The sequence below is a fragment of the Molothrus aeneus genome, chromosome 16 (genome assembly GCF_037042795.1).
Source record: "Molothrus aeneus isolate 106 chromosome 16, BPBGC_Maene_1.0, whole genome shotgun sequence".
Taxonomy (NCBI): domain Eukaryota; kingdom Metazoa; phylum Chordata; class Aves; order Passeriformes; family Icteridae; genus Molothrus; species Molothrus aeneus.
Genome location: NC_089661.1, coordinates 1,517,189 through 1,535,259, shown reverse-complemented (window position 1 = coordinate 1,535,259; position 18,071 = coordinate 1,517,189). Strand labels below are relative to the sequence as shown.

The following is an 18,071-nucleotide window of genomic DNA, read 5'->3' as shown; positions in this document are numbered from 1 at the left end:
AGGAGAAAGGCAGCTTTCCAGCCAGCAGGAGAGAAAGCTGGGGAAGCTGAAAGAGGAAATGAAAGCCAAGAGGGCGAAGAAAGCATCTGTAATGAGACATTTATTGATGTACAAGTCTCTGTTCTGAAGGAGAATCAGCTGCTTCCCCTGGCTGGGCTCCCAGCTGCAGCTCAGCCACAGCCAAGCCTGGCTCATAAAAGGAGTGACCAACACCAGCCACAGTCCCTCTGTGGGGAGCAGGACAGAACCAGAACAGGGCTGGGCTTAGAGATGTGCCCCAGCACAGTGGCCTTGGCCACTGATGTCCCATGTCACTGGGATGCTCAGAGGGTGTCACTTGTCACCTTCTGTGCTGCGTTCTCCATAGGCACAGAAGAGGAGGGAACAGTTAGCACAGATGCTCCAGAAGACCCCAATCTTCCCTGCAGGACTCAATCCCATTGTTACAGTGAGGATCCATGACTGAGCCTTCATCCAAATGTATCAGGATGGGGGAGACAAAGCTCAGAACAAACAAACCTCTATCACTTGGAGACAGACCTTGCACTCACTCAGTTGTGTGCTGTCTCTCCAGAGAGAGCTGTAAGGCCACTTCATAACATCCTAGGATGGTTTGGTTGGAAAGGTCCTTAAAGTGCTTCTCATCCCACCCCTGCCATGGCAGGGACACCTCCCACTGTCCCAGGCTGCTCCCAGCCCTGCCCAGCCTGGCCTTGGGCACTGCCAGGGATCCAGGGGCAGCCCCAGCTGCTCTGGGCACCCTGTGCCAGGGCCTGCCCACCCTGCCAGGGAACAATTCCTAATTCCCAATATCCCATCCAGCCCTGCCCTCTGGCAGTGGGAAGAAACTCATCCTCCAGAGAGGCTGTGCCAGAGACCAAGGCTCCAGGGCAAGGAAAAGGACAGGACAGTGTTTGACTACCTGAGATTATATTAAAAAAGGTTCTGTCAGAGTTCCTCATCCAGTAGGAATTTTATATGATTAATATTCACAAAAACAAGCACATGCTGATAAAAATGTGACTTCATCCATTGGCTGAGCTGCTGTCAGAAGGGTCAGAGCATCCCAGCCTAATCCTGCTCCTGCCATTCTCAGTCAGGAAGAGCAGAAAGCTCAGGGGTGAGGGGGAGGGAGACCTTGGCGAGCTAAAACAGCTCCCTGAAGGATCAGAGAGCAGAAGAGCAAGGAAGGTGTGGGGTACCCCATGAGGAGAGCTTGGTGTCCTGTGGAAAGCCCCCTCAGCTCTGGAGGGACACATTTTGTGCCTGAGGAGCTGTAGCTGTCAGACTGCAGCACAGCCCCTGGGACATCAAAGCCAGAGCTGAGGGACAGACCCTGGGGCACAGTGGCTGCCCCAACAACCACTGAGCTGCCCTGGCTGGGTGGGCAGCCAAAACTATGCCCTGGGGAGCATCCAAGGTGATGTGAGCAGCTCCTGGGAAGTGGGACCACAGCAGGGAGAGGCCTGGGAGGGTGAGTGAGTACTACTGGAACAAGGCTCTGGTTTAATCACAGAGACAGGGCTTGCTTCCCTGGGGAACTGGTGGCACATTCAGAGCTTGTTTGCTCCATCAACATAGAGCTTTTAGTGAAGATGCCCATGACAGCCCTCCCTGCCCCTGTCCTCCAAGCTTTAACAGGCCACAGAGAGCTTTGAGGGCTCACCTGGAGCAGGGGAGGGGTTGCTTCTACTGTAGTTGCTGCTGCTACAGGGCTGACTCTGTTCTACTGCTGAATTGTCACTTCCACACCTGCCAGAGTCCTGGGTTGTTCTTGGGAGGGCAGGAAGGAAACTCCTGCAGCTCCAGCTGCAGAAAGAGCTGGGAGCAAGGCCTGAGGCTGCTGTGTGCCCAGACCCCAGAGTTTGCAGCCCTCCCATTGATGCCTTGTGCAGGCTGCCCTAGAACAGAGACTGGGCAGAGTTAAAGAATAAATAGGGATTTATTAGGAGGGCTCAATGGATGCACCTTGGGCAGCACAAGAGCCCAGCCAGGGCTGCACTCAATGTGAACCAAAATGGTCACAAAATGCACGACTGGGCACGGGGTCTCTCACTTTTATGAGTTCTGCTCCATTTACATATTGGAGTTAATTGTCCAGTTACAGCTCCAGCCCATGCAGTCCCATCCTGCTTGTTTTTCTCTCTTCAGTCCACGTTGTTTGTGCTCTGGGGCCTGAGATTTGGATCATTTGTCCTTGATCCCAGCTAGAGAAGGAATTGTTTTGTCTCCCTACTCTGTGAAGAGAGCTCACCATCCCATAATATGAAGCTCAGAGTTACACACTAAAGCATCACAGAATCTGAAAAATATAAAAGCTAAAGCCTGAAGCATCACCCTGGCATTAAGCTCTGGGCTTCTTCTAAAGCCTCTTTCTGCCAAGGGATAATATTTTTTCCCCACTCAATCTTCTTTCTTTTCCTGGACATCTCCAGAGCACAGGGGTGAAAAGCTTTTCCTAAGGTCAACTTCCCTCCTTCCCTGGTGCTGAGTCACCACTGCATTCACCACCAGGACAGATTTTCATCTGCAGAGACTCAAAAGGATCTTGAGGCACACAAATAATCTGGGCCCTTCCACTGACAGCATCAAGGACAGGCTGGCAGGCACAGACAAATATTCCTGTAACTTTCACTGAGGTTTCCCAGAGCTCTGGGCTTGGGGAGTGAGGGAATTATTCACTTGTCTGGGTGTTTTGTTGTTGCCCTTGTCAGAGAGGTGCTGGCCAAATTCCTACTACAAACAGCACTGTGGTGTTACCCCATGGCTGCAGCACGCAGAGAAGTGGGAGGTGAAATGTGTAACACATGGACCAAGGCTCAGGTGAGCCAGGACAGCCCGAGGTTCTCACCCTCCTGGTGGTGTCACCAGTCACCTGGTGCAGTGCTGGAGTCACTGTCCCTGGGAGTGGCCAAAAAACCACTGGATGTGAAAACCACTTCTTGATATGGCTGAGTGGGCAGTGGTGTTTGGTCGAAGGTTGGACTGGACCTTGGAGGTCTTTTCCAACCTTAATGATTCTCTGAAAGCACACATGGGTTGGACACTTCCCTGGGAGAGATGAGCCCAGGCTGGCCCGGCAGGGCAGGGAGCAGGGATGGCTGGGATGGCAGGGGAGGGAGCAGGGATGGCTGGGATGGCAGGGCAGGGAGCAGGGATGGCAGGGCGGGGAGCAGGGATGGCTGGGATGGCAGGGGAGGGAGCAGGGATGGCAGGGGAGGGAGCAGGGATGGCAGGGGAGGGAGCAGGGATGGCAGAGGAAGGAGCAGGGATGGCAGGGCAGGGAGCAGGGATGGCGGGGGAGGGAAGCAGGAAGGAGCCAGGCTGTGGCAGGGGATGGAGCCAGGCTGTGGCAGGGGATGGAGCCGGGCTGTGGCAGGGGCTGGAGCCGGGCTGTGGCAGGGGAGGGAGCCGGGCTGTGGCAGGGGAGGGAGCCGGGCTGTGGCAGGGGAGGGAGCCGGGCTGTGGCAGGGGAGGGAGCCGGGCTGTGGCAGGGGATGGAGCCGGGCTGTGGCAGGGGCTGGAGCCGGGCTGTGGCAGGGGAGGGAGCCGGGCTGTGGCAGGGGCTGGAGCCGGGCTGCCCAGAGCTGTTCACTCAGCTGCTGCAAAGCTGCTCATCTTTCTTAGCTCCCTGGAAGCCATGGGTCCTAACCCCCCTTGGGGCACGTTCAGGCAGGGCAGGAATTTAGCTCAAGGGATATCAAGCCAGGGTTTAGATGGTGTTTGATCTACTTGGTGACTGCTGTGGCATCCCAAGGAGCACTGCTGGGGGACACAGGCTCTGCAGGGCAGGGAACTGGGGGAGAACCAAGAGCCCCTTTCACAGCTGAGCAGCTGGGGGTGGGTTTGGAGAGGGGAGGCTGTGTTCAGGCCCCTCTGAACAAGGGGTTCCAAAGAGTGCCTCAAAGCTGGCAGATTCCTCCTCAATCCCACGGCCAGGGTGAAGGTGTAAGCAAGTGGATGCAACCTGATCCAAGGCAGCCATCACCTCCCTGGCAAAGCATTCCTCACACACGTGGGACTGGGCCATCAGCTCAACCCAAGTGACTGGAAGCTTCAAGGACTCCAGGTTTTACCCCCAGTATCTCCTCATGAGGCAAAGGAAGTTTCCTGGGAGCTGGGGCTCTGCACTGCCAGGCTCAGGGGGTGCTGCCTGCCCTACCCTGGGCACAGGGCTCATGCAGGGCAACACACACTCACCCCCAGGGCTGCTGTCTGTAAAGAGGGAAAGGTCAGGCTTAGTTCCACATCTGCCACCTCAGATCTGACCTGGAGATCAAGGTGTGGCAGCAGCTCCCCTGTGAGAGGAGACCCCAAACCATGGCGAGACCCACTGGCTGCCTCTGCTGGCAGAACTCCACAGGCCACAGTGGGTCTTTAGACAAAAGCATTTATCCTCACAGGCTTAGGTGAGGAGCTGAGGAGGTGGTGAGACAGGAGCTGTCCCTGAGAAATCATCTCTGATGCTCCAAGGGCTGGAGCTCCTCTGCTCTGGAGCCAGGCTGGGAGAGCTGGGGGTGCTCACCTGGAGAGGAGAAGGCTCCAGGGACACCTCAGAGCCCCTTGCAGGGCCTGAAGGGGCTCCAGGAGAGCTGGAGAGGGACTGGGGACAAGGCATGGAGGGACAGGACACAGGGAATGGCTGCCACTGCCAGAGGGCAGGGCTGGATGGGATATTGGGAATTAGGAATTGTTCCCTGGCAGGGTGGGCAGGCCCTGGCACAGGGTGCCCAGAGCAGCTGGGGCTGCCCCTGGATCCCTGGCAGTGCCCAAGGCCAGGCTGGATGGGGTTTGGAGCACCTGGGACAGTGGGAGGTGTCCCTGCCATGGCAGGGGATGGAATTGAGATGAGCTTTGAGGTCTCTTCCAAGTCAAACCTCTCTGGGATTCTGTGAAACACTCCACACAGAACACCACAGACCAAGCTACTGCAGCTGCATCTGTGCAGGAGGTTGGGATGTGATCCCAGCAGCAGCACAGAGGAGACTCCTCTGCTGTGCACCTACAGGCCAGGAAGGAGCCAGGCCTGGGAGCAGCACACAAGTGACACACCCAGAGCACAGGACAAGGGCTCCAGGCCATGGACATCTCTGAGGGCCCTGAACAGCAGCCAGTGTCCTGCTGCCCTCCTTGCTCACCTCCAGAGCATCAGCACCCAGCTCCTCACTGCACTGCCTGTCCCAGCCTGTCCTTCTCTGGCCTTGCATGGCACTGGGTGGACTGGGAATTTCTCAGGGAAGAAGCACAGGCTGCCCAGACAGGTGTAAATAAAACACTGTAGCACTGCACAGAAGTGAGAACTAACACAAAGCTCTGCTTCAAAGTGCAAGTGTTTCCCTGGGCTGTGTACCCCAAGTGTTTCTTTCCAGGAAATCTTTCATGGACTCCATGAGAATGGAAAAGCCAAATGCAAGGAAAGGCAAGGTTTGAGCTGTTTCCTCTGAGGAAGGAGCACCTCTCCTGGGGTTAGAGGTGTATCCCTGGAGACCTTCTGCTGTACTCAGACAGCCACTCCCAGTTTTCAGACCACCCACCTCTGTATCAGAGCTTTGTTCCAGGGTGGAGCAATGGCACTTTAGAATGGATCCTCTTTTCTGTTCCATGTTCCCTTGCTGTGGAGCCCTTTGTGTAGCTCTGACTCTGACATCTGTATCCCCTGTGTCCAGCAAAAGGTGCTTCAGGAAATCTGGCTCTACCAACCCCTCTTTATCCCAAAAGGTGAATTATTTCCAGCAGGATCAGTGGTCCAGGATGAAAGCAGACAAGTCTGCAGCTGTGCAGAGCCCACACTGTGAGAGGGACCAACACTCCAGGCTGTGCCAGTGCTATGCTGGTGAAAGCCCACGGCTGAACTGAAAGGTGAAAATCCTCCCCAAACAAGTTGGAAGGTGCAAAAAGAGCCTGAGAAGGGAGGCAGTGCCAACTGCAGGAGTTGCTAAGTGTGATGAAAGGAGACAAAAAGCCTTTGTCTGCACTGCACAGTGTTGGATGGCCACCTTATCTGCTCCTACATGCTCTGGAGTCTCTTACATAAGCACAGGATCTGCAATGTTCCATCCAGCAGGAGCAAAAATAGAGTTCTGCCTCCGCCTGACATTGCTGCAGTGGGGGCGAGCAGGGGAACAGCCCCTCCCAGCTCCTGCCACACTGGGATCCTCCACACTGAGCCTTCCCACTGAAATCAAAGGTGTTTGGTGCCACAGGATACCTGGCCTTTCAAGTTCCCACTCAGGAGTTCAAAAAGTGATCACTGGGCTTTCCAAATGAGGCAGCAAATTTGTTCAGATCCCCCCTTGCCCAAATCCCCCCTGTTCAGCCCTTCCAGATGTGCAGCTGCTGCCTGTGGCACCATTCCATGCACACATCTGGGCTGGGAATGCTGAGCACCCAAGTGAGAGCTCTGTAGGAAGGATTTGTAGTCTCATTCTTGCTTACTGCAGCTTCCTGTGCTCACCCTAGATACACACCTGCCTGAAACTGTGCCTAAAAGACAATGGCTCAGGAAGAATCTGCCTGGGAATCAGGCCCAGCTCCTTCTCCCAGGCTACCTGGAACCCAGTAATTCACATTTCTGGGGCTCCTAGAGAGGGAAGGCAAAGACTTCTCCCCACAGCACAGCACTGCCAGGCAAGATGAGAAGGACTCACCCAAGCACAGAGTGTTTGACATGTCTCTCCTCCAAGTTCTGCTGCAGGGAACTGCCTGAGGCTCAAAAGAACATTTACAGTCCAAGGAAATGAAAACCTGCACCCAAAGTGCCTGCACCATGATCTCTGAGGAGACCTGTGGAGAATGACAGAACAACCCTGGTATGAGAAAATGAGGTGTTTCATCAGCATTGACAAACCCCAGAAATAAAATGAGTGTGAAATGAGGGCTGCTGCCTGTGTTAGTCTGGCTGCCTGCAGCACACACGGGTGCTGGCTGGGCTGGGGACTGAGCTGCTGACTTCATCACTGACACCTCTGCAGGCACCTTGAAAAGTGTCCTAGAATAAATCTTATGAAATTCAGAACAACATCATTATTTTTGAATGAGCCTTCTGTGAAGGAAGACTGAGATCAGCTATCAGGCTGGAGTTAGGAAGCTGGGTTTGAGCACCTGCCACACTCCTTCAGCCCCACTGCCACTCCTGTGTGGAAGAGGTTTTACAGTGACTTCTATGAGCCAGAGAGAAGCTTCATAAGAGGATCCATGTTTGCCCCTGGAAGAATTTCCTACCGAGGTCATTGACATACAAACTAAGAAAGAAAGAAGGAAAAATAAGAGAAACCTGCAACTGTCTCTTCCAATGAGCACTTTGTTTGTCCTTCCTGACCAATGAGTAAAGTGTAAACTTAGGAGTTTTGTAAGAATGTACAAAAAGCATGCATGCTAGAATAAAAACAGGTTTGAAGCCTTCTGAAAATGGGGTGTGGTTTGTATTGTCTCTGTCTCAACTCCTGCACTCCTGCACACCAGACTGGACACACACAGATGTCACCGGCAGCACATGGACAATATGCTCTTAATTAATGGCTCTGTGAGCAGCTAAATGAGAACTGACACCTCATCGTATGCACCGTCCTCAGAGCACTCTGCAACCTTTCCAAATCGTGTGAGGGCTGTTTCCCTGCACAGCCACCTCCTCCAGACGGGGTTTGTTCGAGATGTTCCGACAAAACAGCCCGGCTGTCCCTAAGAACAGCGAGGGGAGGGCTGACCACGCTGCCTGTGCCCCTGAAAACCCCAGCGATGTTTGTGGGATGCCCGGACGGGACGGACGGACCCTGCGCTGCCGAGAGCCGGGAGCGGCTCCGCGCTGCCCGCGCTCCCTCTGCCGGCACCAGAGCCCGGGAACAGCCTGGGAACAGCCTGGGAACAGCCCCGGGAATGGACTGGGAACAGCCTGGGAACAGACCCGGGAACGGACTGGGAACAGACCCGGGAACGGAATGGGAACAGCCTGGGAATAGACTGGGAACAGCCTGGGAACAGACCCGGGAACGGACTGGGAACAGACCCGGGAATGGACTGGGAACAGACCCGGGAACGGACTGGGAACAGACCCGGGAATGGACTGGGAACAGACCCGGGAACGGACTGGGAACAGACCCGGGAACAGACCCGGGAACAGCCTGGGAACAGCCTGGGAACAGACCCGGGAACAGACCCGGGAACGGACTGGGAACAGATCCGGGAACAGCCTGGGAACAGACCCAGGAACAGCCTGGGAACAGCCTGGGAACAGCCTGGGAACAGACCCGGGAACAGACCCGGGAACGGACTGGGAACAGCCTGGGAACAGACCCGGGAACGGACTGGGAACAGACCCGGGAACGGAATGGGAACAGCCTGGGAACAGCCTGGGAACAGACCCGGGAACGGACCCGGGAACAGCCTGGGAACAGACCCGGGAACAGACCCGGGAACAGACCCGGGAACGGACTGGGAACAGATCCGGGAACAGCCTGGGAACAGACCCGGGAACGGACTGGGAACAGATCCGGGAACAGCCTGGGAACAGCCTGGGAACAGCCTGGGAACAGACCCGGGAACAGACCCGGGAACGGACTGGGAACAGCCCGGGAACAGCCTGGGAAGAGACCCGGGAATGGACTGGGAATAGACCCGGGAATGGACTGGGAACGGACTGGGAACAGACCCGGGAATGGACTGGGAACAGACCCGGGAATGGACTGGGAACAGACCCGGGAACGGAATGGGAACAGCCTGGGAACGGACTGGGAACAGACCCGGGAACGGCCCCGGGAACAGCCTGGGAACAGCCCCAGGAATGGACTGGGAACAGACTCGGGAACAGACCCGGGAATAGACTGGGAACAGACCCGGGAACAGCCTGGGAAGAGCCTGGGAACGGCCCCGGGAACAGAACAGCCTCTGGGAACAGCCTCAGGACCAGACCTGGGAACAGCCTCTGGGAACAGCCTTTGGGAACAGCCTCTGGGAACAGCCCCTGGGAACAGCCTTCGGGAACAGCCCCTGGGAACAGCCCCTGGGAACAGCCTCTGGGAACAGCCTCGGCACCAGACCTGGGAACAGAACAGCATCTGGGGAACAGCCTCTGGGAACAGCCTCTGGGAACAGCCCCTGGGAACAGCCCCTGGGAACAGCCTTCGGGAACAGCCCCTGGGAACAGCCTCTGGGAACAGCCTCTGGGAACAGCTCTGGGAACAGCCTCTGGGAACAGCTCTGGGAACAGCTCTGGGAACAGCTCTGGCACCGCCCTTGCCTCCCGAGCAGTGCCCGTGGCTCTACAATGGGCAGAGTTTATCTTACAAAGGCTTTTCCACGGGCAGAATAACGACTGTGCTGGAGCAAAGAGATCAGCTTTCCTCAGGCAAAGCCACACTCTGGACCTTCAGGATACAACCACTAATTATTGATTGGTACAAACCCAGGAATAATTTACTCAAAATGGCGTTGGATAAAGCAGCTGGATCCCTGCTGTTTGGAGACGGATCCCTGCTTGTCCCAGCCAAGAGCTGAACAAGGAGAGGGAGCAGAATACTGTCTCTGAACACGAGAAGCAGGATGGAAGCAGAGCCATCATTCCATGAGGCACCTGGTGCAGGTATTTCATGTGCTGGTGTTTCCAGAGGCTGATTTTGGAGGGAGCTGAAACAAGAAGGGAGTTCCTGAGTGCAGGAAGTGGAGCCCTGGAGCGCAGTGCTAACGAGCCCTGAGGCTGAGAGGGCACTGACAGCCGGGGTCTGAGGCCCCAGAATGGAATCAGTGCATGGCCCTGGGGAATTCAGAGCTCCTCTTCCTGAGCTCCCTGCCCGGGCTAGAGGGGCTGCTTAGTACCACAGCAGCTGCCCCACACCGGCCTGGTCTAACCACGACTAGTGTGCAGTCACGACCGCAACGACTGAGACAGAGGAGGCAAAAGTCTCATAAACACCCAGGACGCTGTCGCAGCGGCACAGGGGAGCTCAGAGGGGGCAGCAAGGAGGCCGCAGCCGGGACATCTGGCCCCGGTGAAGCCCAGTGTATCCCCCCGGGCCTGCACCGGGCCCCGGCGGCACCGGGCCCCGCCCGTTGCCATGGGAACGAGCCGTTCCCGGTGTCCCCGTGTCTCGGCCCCGCCACTCCGCGCCCCCGGCACGATGGTTCCGCGGGGGGCGGTGACAGCGCGGGGGGAGCACGGCCCCTTTAAGAGCGGCGCCGCCATGATCTGCCTGGTGCTGGGGCTCTTCGCCGGCCTCTTCCACAATGGTACGGAACAGAACGGGACCCCCGGCCGGGGTCTGAGGAGCGGGACCCCCCATTCCCCTTGTGCCTGAGGGCCAGGGACCTCTCTTGCAGGGAGAGACCCCGCGGCTGAAGGCCCAGGCCAGGTGTCCCTGTCCCTGTGCCCTCTGCTGCCAGCACCGCCCTGCCCTCCCCTGTGTCCTGTGCCCCCTGGGAACCTCCTGTGTCCCGTACCCCCCTGCGATCCCCCTGTGATCCCCCTGTGTCCTGTACCCACCCCGGGGACCCCCTGTGTCCTGTACCCCCTGGGAACCCCCTGTACCCCCCGGGAACGCCCTGTGTCCCCTCAGCTGAGGGCCTGCCACCCCCCTGTGCCCACCTGGCTGAGGGCCCGCAGGCGTCCCCTTCCCCCCTCAGAGCTCTGCTCTGTCGCTGCAGCCTTGGGCGGGGTCCATGAACGAACCTTCGTGGCCATCAAGCCGGACGGGGTGCAGCGGCGCCTGGTCGGGGAGATCATCCGGCGCTTCGAGAGGAAGGGGCTGCAGCTGGTGGGGATGAAGCTGCTGCAGGTGAGGGCCGGGCCCAGCCAGCCTGGGGGTCCCTGGAGTGGAGGAGCCCCTCGGCCCCCCAAGCCTCGGCTGTGCTGGTGACTGCTGGGGATTCTGCCTGTACAGCCTGCTGGTGTCACTCCAGCACCAAATCCTCGCAGCTCAGAGGAGAGCTGGCACTGGGAGGGTGATTCCAGCTGTGGGGAGCGTGTCTGCCCTTGGCTGTGCCCATACTCCAGGGCTGGCACTGTAATTTGGCAGCTGGAAACTCCTGTGTGTGTCAGGCTCTTGCTGTTTCACTCCTGGAATTGGGCATCTGTGCAAGAGCTTCATTCTGTTAATTTCCTGCGTCCCTGAGGTGCAGCCCTTGCCCAGATGCCCCTGTGGGAGCAGACTGAGCTGTGTGCTCTGTGCAGGCCTCGGAGGAGCTGCTGAAGGAACACTACATCGCCCTGCGGGACCGGCCCTTCTACGGCCGCCTGGTGAAGTACATGAGCTCCGGGCCCATCGTGGCCATGGTGAGTGCTGGCCAAGGAACAGGGACAGAGTGCCCGGTGTGTGGCTGCTGGCACAGTGGAAGTAAGGTGATATCCCCCCTCAGAGGTCTCTTGAAGCTGTACTGAACTGCAGGGATGTTTTCTGTTGTTAATTAAATCATAGAATGGTTTGGGTTGGAAGGGATCTTAAAAGTTCCACCCCCTGCCAAGGCAGGGGCAGCATCTTCCACTAGACCAAGGTTGCTCCAAGCCCCATCCAGCCTGGCATTGAGCACTTCCAGGGATGGGGAGAAATCCACAGACAATTTGGATTATTTTCCACAATCACCTTGGGAAGAATAATTTGGAGAGACCCTTTGCTCTCTGTCACCAGAGTGGATCTGGTGGGGAATTCAGAGGGCAGCTGTGACCTGCTGGGGCTGCTGTGGAAGCTGATCCTGGTTTTGCTCTCCTGTAGGTCTGGCAGGGCCTGGATGTAGTGAAAACCGTTCGCACCATGATTGGGGAGACCAACCCAGCTGAATCCAGGCCTGGCACCATCCGAGGAGACTTCTGTGTTGAAGTTGGCAAGTGAGAGCTGTGACTTTTTCTTCCCTCGGTGTTTCAGGGCATCCTGTCCAGGCATTCCTGTGCTAAGCCTGCCAGGAATGAGTCCGCATTCCCAGTGCAGAAATTCTCCCTTTTATGCTCAGACTAGAGCTGAGCTCTGCTTCCCAGGGCTGGCTTTAATAGGAGGAAAAGCCTGGGTTGTGTCTTTCCTTCCTCCTGAGTTCTCTGTTGAAACCAGGTGGGCTTTGCCTGTTTTCCTCTGCTAATCAGGACTGTCAGGCTGTGAAGAGGAAGGGAGGCTCCCACTCAGTCCTTTCATGGGAGCAGGTGAATATCCATGGGTGGTGACCTTGGGTGGCCCCAGCCTGGCTCATGGTACACACAGCTCTTACTGAGCCATCCTCCCTTAGATCTCTTTCCTGGTGTCTGATACCAAACCTGCTTTGATGAAAGGGGGAAAATCGAGAATCCCTGACATAAAAAATGCACATCCCAGAGCCACTTGCAGCTCCTCCTGTAGTAAACAAAAGGCTCCTCAGCACAGGAGGAGGGAGTGCTGGGAACTGGCACTGCTGGAAGGATGAGTGGTGTGGGACAGGACTGGCTCCATTGGTTTAGTTAAATTGGTCCAGAGGGAATTTTGCAGGCTGCAGCATCCCTCTCCCACCTTTCCCAGCTTGGTGAGAGCCTTCTCCTCGCCCACAGGAACGTGATCCATGGCAGTGACTCAGTGGAGAGTGCCCAGCAGGAGATCTCGCTGTGGTTCCGCCCCGAGGAGCTGCCGTGCTGGGAGGACACGGCTGCACGCTGGATCTACGAGTGAGCAGCAGTCCCAGGGGACTTCATCCTCCTGCTGGGACACAGCACATTTCCATCCATCTCCTGGCAGCTGCTGGGCTGGCTGCAGGTCCTCTGTGAGATTCCTCTTCTGCCTGTGGATGCTGGGAGCTGGGCTGTGTGTGGAGCTCTGGTTCAGCTCCTGCCAAGGGCAGCTCTTTCTTTTTTTCTCTCTCTGCTCTAGTAAGTAGTATTGTTGCTCTGTTTGCTGCAGCATCTTAAATCCCAAGTAGCTCAAGCTGATTAATTGTAGCAAAACTTGGGCTCTTGGCCCATTCCTGGGTGTTCTCATCCCTGCCTGGAGCAGGAGAATGTGTTTTCCTTGCTGCTGGGAGAGGTGCTGGTCACAAGGTGATGGGCTTGACAATTTACCTGCATTTCTAGAAGGCTTTTCACCAAAGGCTCTTAAAAATCGGGCTGCTGTAGGATAAGGGAGCAAATTCTCATTTTGGAGTTCATTCCAAGACAAGGAATGGAGGATGGGACAATTCTCTCTCCCTTGGTGGGAGCCCTGGGTGCTGGGCTGGCAAAAGCTCACCCAAGATGAGTGAGTCCATGGAAAGAAGATTCTCCAAATGCTGCTAAACACACAATTCCTCAGGCTCTGCTTCCTGGGCTATGGCTGTGGAGTGGGAAGCAGATCCTTCAGGTCTGCTCTGGTTCTCTGGGGCTGAGAGACCCAGAGACAGCCAGACCCAGGCTGACACCAGACTGTCCCTCCGTGGTCACTGATGTGAGGCAGCAGCACTGGGCCAGCCACAGGAATAGAAGGGGAGAGGGAGGCAGGGAAGGATTTGTGGATCTGGGGCTCAGATTTAGGGGAGTATTTAGCTCTCTCTTGTGCACAGTAGAGGCTGTGGAGTCCTGGCACTGAGCTCTGGCAAGTGCCAAGATCTTCCTTGTCCCCCCTGAGAGCTTGCAGTGGAGCTTTCCTGCTGGGAGGGTTCCTGGAAACCAGTTTGTAACGGGCTGGACACCACCTGTGAGCTGTCCCTGGGTCACCCAGCTCCTCAGAGCTGTGCTGTGTCTGAGCTCCCTGTGCAGCTTAACCAGAGCAAAAGGACAGGGACAGTGACATTGAGCCCTGCCATGGAACAGGGACACAGTTAAACTGAGGGAACAAGATCCCCAGGGCTTTGCTGTGTGCAGGATGAGTTTGACCTGTGCCCTGAAAGCCTGTCCCTCTGGGTGCTCAGCTTTGTAGGTGCTGGGGAATGAGGGCAGCTCTGGGGGAGCAGAGTGAAGTCACCCCCACTCCTGCTGGCCCCAGGGTGTGGGGCTGAGCAGGCAGGGGTGGGAGGTCTCCCCCAATGAGTGGGGCTGTCCAGCTGCCTCAGCCAAGGCTCCTCCTGCCTTGGGGCCTTCTCCAAACACCCGTGCCCAACTCTAAATACCTGACAGATCCCATTTGTTCCTGGAATTTGTTCACTTGGCTGAACTTGGAGTCTGGCTGCAGCAGGGCTGCAGGAGAAGGCGCTGGTGAAGACTGAGGTGTGAAGCCAGTGGGAGGAAGGCCACGTTGGTTGTTTAACAGATGCATTGAGAAGAGCTGCTGGCTCCAGGAGCTGCCAGCTCTGACACAGGAAAACTCTGCCCAAATAGCTGAGCTTCATCTCCTGCCATTGTCTCCTCCTGGAGGATCCCTCTTCTCCCTGTCTGCACAGACAAGATGGAAGATGCCTCCTGGTTCAAAGTGCACTGAACTCCAGTCAGATACAGACCTGACTCCCTGAGACACAATCCCAGCCCGTCCTCTCCTCTCTGTGTGTGTAGGTTTGGTGTCTGCCATGCCCTCGTCCTGCTCTGGGGCACGATGGAGCAGCAGCTGCAGGGAAAGGGCCCCCAGAGTCCCTGCTGGGAGTAGGTACAGGAGCTGAGCTGTGGCTGCTGTTCCTCGAGCCCCTGGGGACTTTTAATTGCTTTGCATGTTGGTTTCTGCTGCTGCTCCTCTGTCCAAGACTGTGTTAAACTGTACTAATAAATGTAGAAGCTGTCTGTTCCTCTTGGGGCCCTTGAAGGCAGGAGGCTGCAGGTGCTTGTCAAAAATAGCCTGGGCAGCAGCGTGGAGGGGAGGTTTTGGGTGCAGCAGTTGTGTGTCAGAGCTGGAGGAGGTGAAGGCAGCAGAGGTGCCCTTGTCTCTGCCCTGTGCAGGGCTCTTGTGCTTCCCACTGAAGCAGAAGCCTGGCTGGGTGGTGTTCAGTGCAGCCAGGCTGGTGCTGCAGCACCACATGCTCATGGCAGCAGAAACAGCAGGGTCTGTGCTCCTGCAGGAATCACAAAATCCCAGAATAGTTGGGGTTGGAAAAGACCTTTGGAGATCATTCAGTTCCCTGTCAAAGGAGGGTCACATGGAGCAGCCATCACAGGAATGTGTCCAGGTGGGTTTGGAATGTGTCCAGAGCAGGAAACTCCACACCCTCCCTGGGCACCTGCTCCTGTGCTGTGCCACCCTCAATGTAAAGAAATTCTTCCTCATGTTGAGGGGGAACTTCTTGTGTTTTACTTTCTGGTTGTTGTTCCTCCTCCTGTTGCTGGGCACCACTGGAAGAGCCCTGCCCATCCTCTTGGGGGATGCCAGCCCCATGTCAGACCCTGCTTTCTGCTCCTGGATTGCCAGCAGTGCTTTTGCTAAGGTCTGAGCTGCTGCTGTCAGCCAAACAAACACAGAGCATTTGAAAATGAAAGATGGTTTCAAATTCTATGGGATGGGAAATGGCTTTTGACCTGTTCTCTCTGTAGTTTTGCTGCATGTTCTCTCTTTGGACCTGTTCTCTCCACAGTTTTGCTCCCAGCCCCGTTAGTGGGAACACAGAGCTCCAGCCCCAGAGCAGAGCAGGACAATCCCCTCCCTCAGCTGTACCCAGGGCAGAGTTGGCTCTTCTGGCTGCCCCTGCTGGCTGCTGCTGAAGTTGCTGTCAGCCCCCAGGTGTGTCTGCTGGGCTGCTCTCCAGCCTCTCATCCCCCAGACTGCGTCCAGCCCTGTCCAGGTGCAGAGTCCAGCACTGCTGCTGTTGAATCTCACACAGGCTGGGACTGCCCAGCTCCCTGTGAGGCCCTTTGGGGCTCCACAGCCCCTGACAGGTCACTGTTGTTGGCAAACTTGCCTAATGTATGTTAAATTCCTGGATTTGGAGCATTTATAAAAGCATTGAAGAGCACCAGCCTTCAAACAGAGCCCTGTGTAACCCCACTGGTGACTGTCCTTTTTCCCTGCCCTGGAAAATCCAGTTCTATGGGAATAATGGGATTTTCTCCCCCTTTTCCCTGGATTTGGAGGGGTCTCCTTTCATTCCAGCCTCATCCCAGCTTTGCTGTCATATCCAGCCACCCAAATAATGGGGGTTTTGGATCTTCCTGCACATCTGGATGTCCCAGCCCTTTCCCCAACATCCCTGGAAATTCTGGGAAAACCAGGCTGGATACAGGGAAAGCCACTTGGGGCCATTCCTGATGTGACCCCATTTGTTGTAATCCTTTGAGCTTGACCTGGCACTGCCTGCTCACCCATGCAAAGGGTGGAGCTGTGTGAGGCACAGCTTATCCAAGAGAGTGCTGGAGATGGTACAAAAGCTTTGCTAAAACCCCAACCCACCACATTGGCTGCCTTCCCAAAGGTGGCTGACACAGTGCTGGGAGGAGGGGATACCTCAGAGGGTTGTGTGGCCCTTCAGAGGGACCTCAACAGGGGCAGAGGAACCTTCTGGAACCTTCCAGAGCAGGCTCCTGCAGCTGAGGAGGATCAACCCCAGGCACCAGGCTGGGCTGCAGCTCTGTGGAGAAGAGAGTGACACTGACTGCTCCTGACCAGCCCAGGGGCCAAGGGGGGTGAGGGAGGGGATCCTGCCCCAGCCTGTGCCCAGCCTGTGGGCACAGCTGAAATGCTGTGTCAGGACAGGAGGGACATGGAGCTCCTGGAGCAGGCCTGGTGGGGGCTCTGAGGATGCTGAAGGGCCTGCAGCATCTCCTTGTGAGGAAAGGCTGAGGGAGCTGGGGCTGCTCAGCCTGGAGAGGAGCCCCAGCTGAGAGGGACCCTCAGCCCTGGGTGTAGGGAGGGGCAGGGCAGGGCCCGGCCCAGGCTCTGCTCCAGGGCCCAGCAATGGCACCAGAGCCACGGGCAGAGACTGAGCCCAAAAAGTCCCAAATGAACACAAAAGACTTCTTGTACACTGGCACAGGCTGCCCAGAGAGGGAGTGGAGTGTCTGTAACTGGAGATGTTTCAGAGCTGTCTGGCACAGCCCTGTGCCCTGGGCTGGCCCTGCCTGAGCAGGCAGCTGGGACCAGGTGAGCCCCTGTGGGCCCTTCCAGCTGAACCATTCTGGGCAGTCAGAGCCTGAGCCTCTCCCCAATGGGAATGAAGCAGATGGAGTAGGACCTTCCCCTGTGAGCCCACCCTGGCTGTGCCTGCTGCCTGCATTGTCTCTCAAGGGGTTTTCAGCAACTCCCTAAATAACCTCCAGGATTTTAACAGACACTGAAGTGGGACTGGCAGGCTTGTGGGATGCAGGGTCTTCTTCCTTAAGCCTGCTTGACAACTGGGACATTTATCACCTTCCACTCAACAGCGGCTGCCCAGACTCCCCAAACCCTGAAAAACAAAGGAGAGGTGGCAGAGTGACACCAGGCAATGCCCTGGGGTGGATCCATTGTGTCCCGTCCAGCTGGAAAGTCTCGAACAGGTTCAGTGGCTGCTGGGAGTCTTTGTCATCTTCTAGCACAGGCCTGCAGCCTCATCCACGCGAGCCACTACAGATAGAGATATATCAGATTACTCTGTTGTCCCATATCGTTACATTCCCTACGTTGCATTTCATTCTATGGAAGAAACCTCAGCTTGCTTAAGGGACACGAGGGGCAGGACGAACGCAGCTTCCTGGAGGTTTCACGCCACTGATTTTTATGACACTCCACCAAACGCTGCTGTGTGAGTGAAGCGGGCTCGGGCAGCCTCTCCGTGCGCTCCCCGCCCGCGCCCCGCCGCTCCCTCAGGGGCCGCCGCCATCTTCCCGCCCCTCCCGCCGCCGCGCGCGGGCCGCCGGGACGGGGCGGTGCCGACGCCGGGGATTGGCCAGCCGCGATCACGTGGCAAGGGGCTGCCGTCCGCGAGCCTTTCCCGCGAGGTGTGGCAGCGGCGGCGGCCGCTGATTGGTCGCTGTGTGAGGCGTGGCCGCTGGAGCGGTCGCTGATTGGCCGTGGCGCGCGCGGCCCGGCGCGAGGGCAGCACCGCCCACGTGACGCGGGCGCGGGGCCGGAGCGGGCCCGGAGCGGCGGCGGCGGCGGCGGCGGCTGCGTCCCGCCGGCGGTGAGTGAGGGCGGGCCCGGCACCGCGGCCTCGGGCCGCCCCTCCGCTCCCTCCGGCGGAGCTGCCTGCCCGGGCCCCGCTCAGCTCTGGGCCCTGCTCGGCCCCTGTCCCAGAGACAGCGGTGAGCGGGCCTCCGTGCAGCGGGA

At 57.2% G+C, this 18,071-nt stretch overlaps 1 protein-coding gene across 2 annotated transcripts; it reads left to right on the top strand.

Moving 5' to 3' along the window:
- The first annotated feature begins 9,244 nt into the window (after positions 1-9,244).
- Positions 9,245-14,620, top strand: LOC136563694 (nucleoside diphosphate kinase 3-like). 2 transcript variants are annotated; one of them, XM_066561242.1, is made up of 5 exons: positions 9,245-9,574; positions 10,633-10,763; positions 11,159-11,260; positions 11,697-11,809; positions 12,494-14,620. In XM_066561242.1, exons 1-5 carry the CDS (start codon positions 9,535-9,537, stop codon positions 12,609-12,611), a joined length of 504 nt encoding a protein of 167 aa, XP_066417339.1. In that variant the 5' UTR covers positions 9,245-9,534; the 3' UTR covers positions 12,612-14,620. The 2 variants fall into 2 exon arrangements, with proteins under 2 accessions (XP_066417339.1, XP_066417338.1); XM_066561241.1 differs by lacking the exon at positions 9,245-9,574 and adding an exon at positions 10,124-10,218.
- The last annotated feature ends 3,451 nt before the right edge of the window (positions 14,621-18,071 follow it).

Excerpts from the sequence above, each read along its gene's own strand:
- LOC136563694 (XM_066561241.1), top strand. The coding sequence starts at position 10,173 with ATGATCTGCCTGGTGCTGGGGCTCTTCGCCGGCCTCTTCCACAATG. Across the intron at positions 10,764-11,158 it reads TGGGGATGAAGCTGCTGCAG|GCCTCGGAGGAGCTGCTGAA; the intron begins GTGAGGGCCGGG and ends TGCTCTGTGCAG. Across the intron at positions 11,810-12,493 it reads TTCTGTGTTGAAGTTGGCAA|GAACGTGATCCATGGCAGTG; the intron begins GTGAGAGCTGTG and ends CCTCGCCCACAG.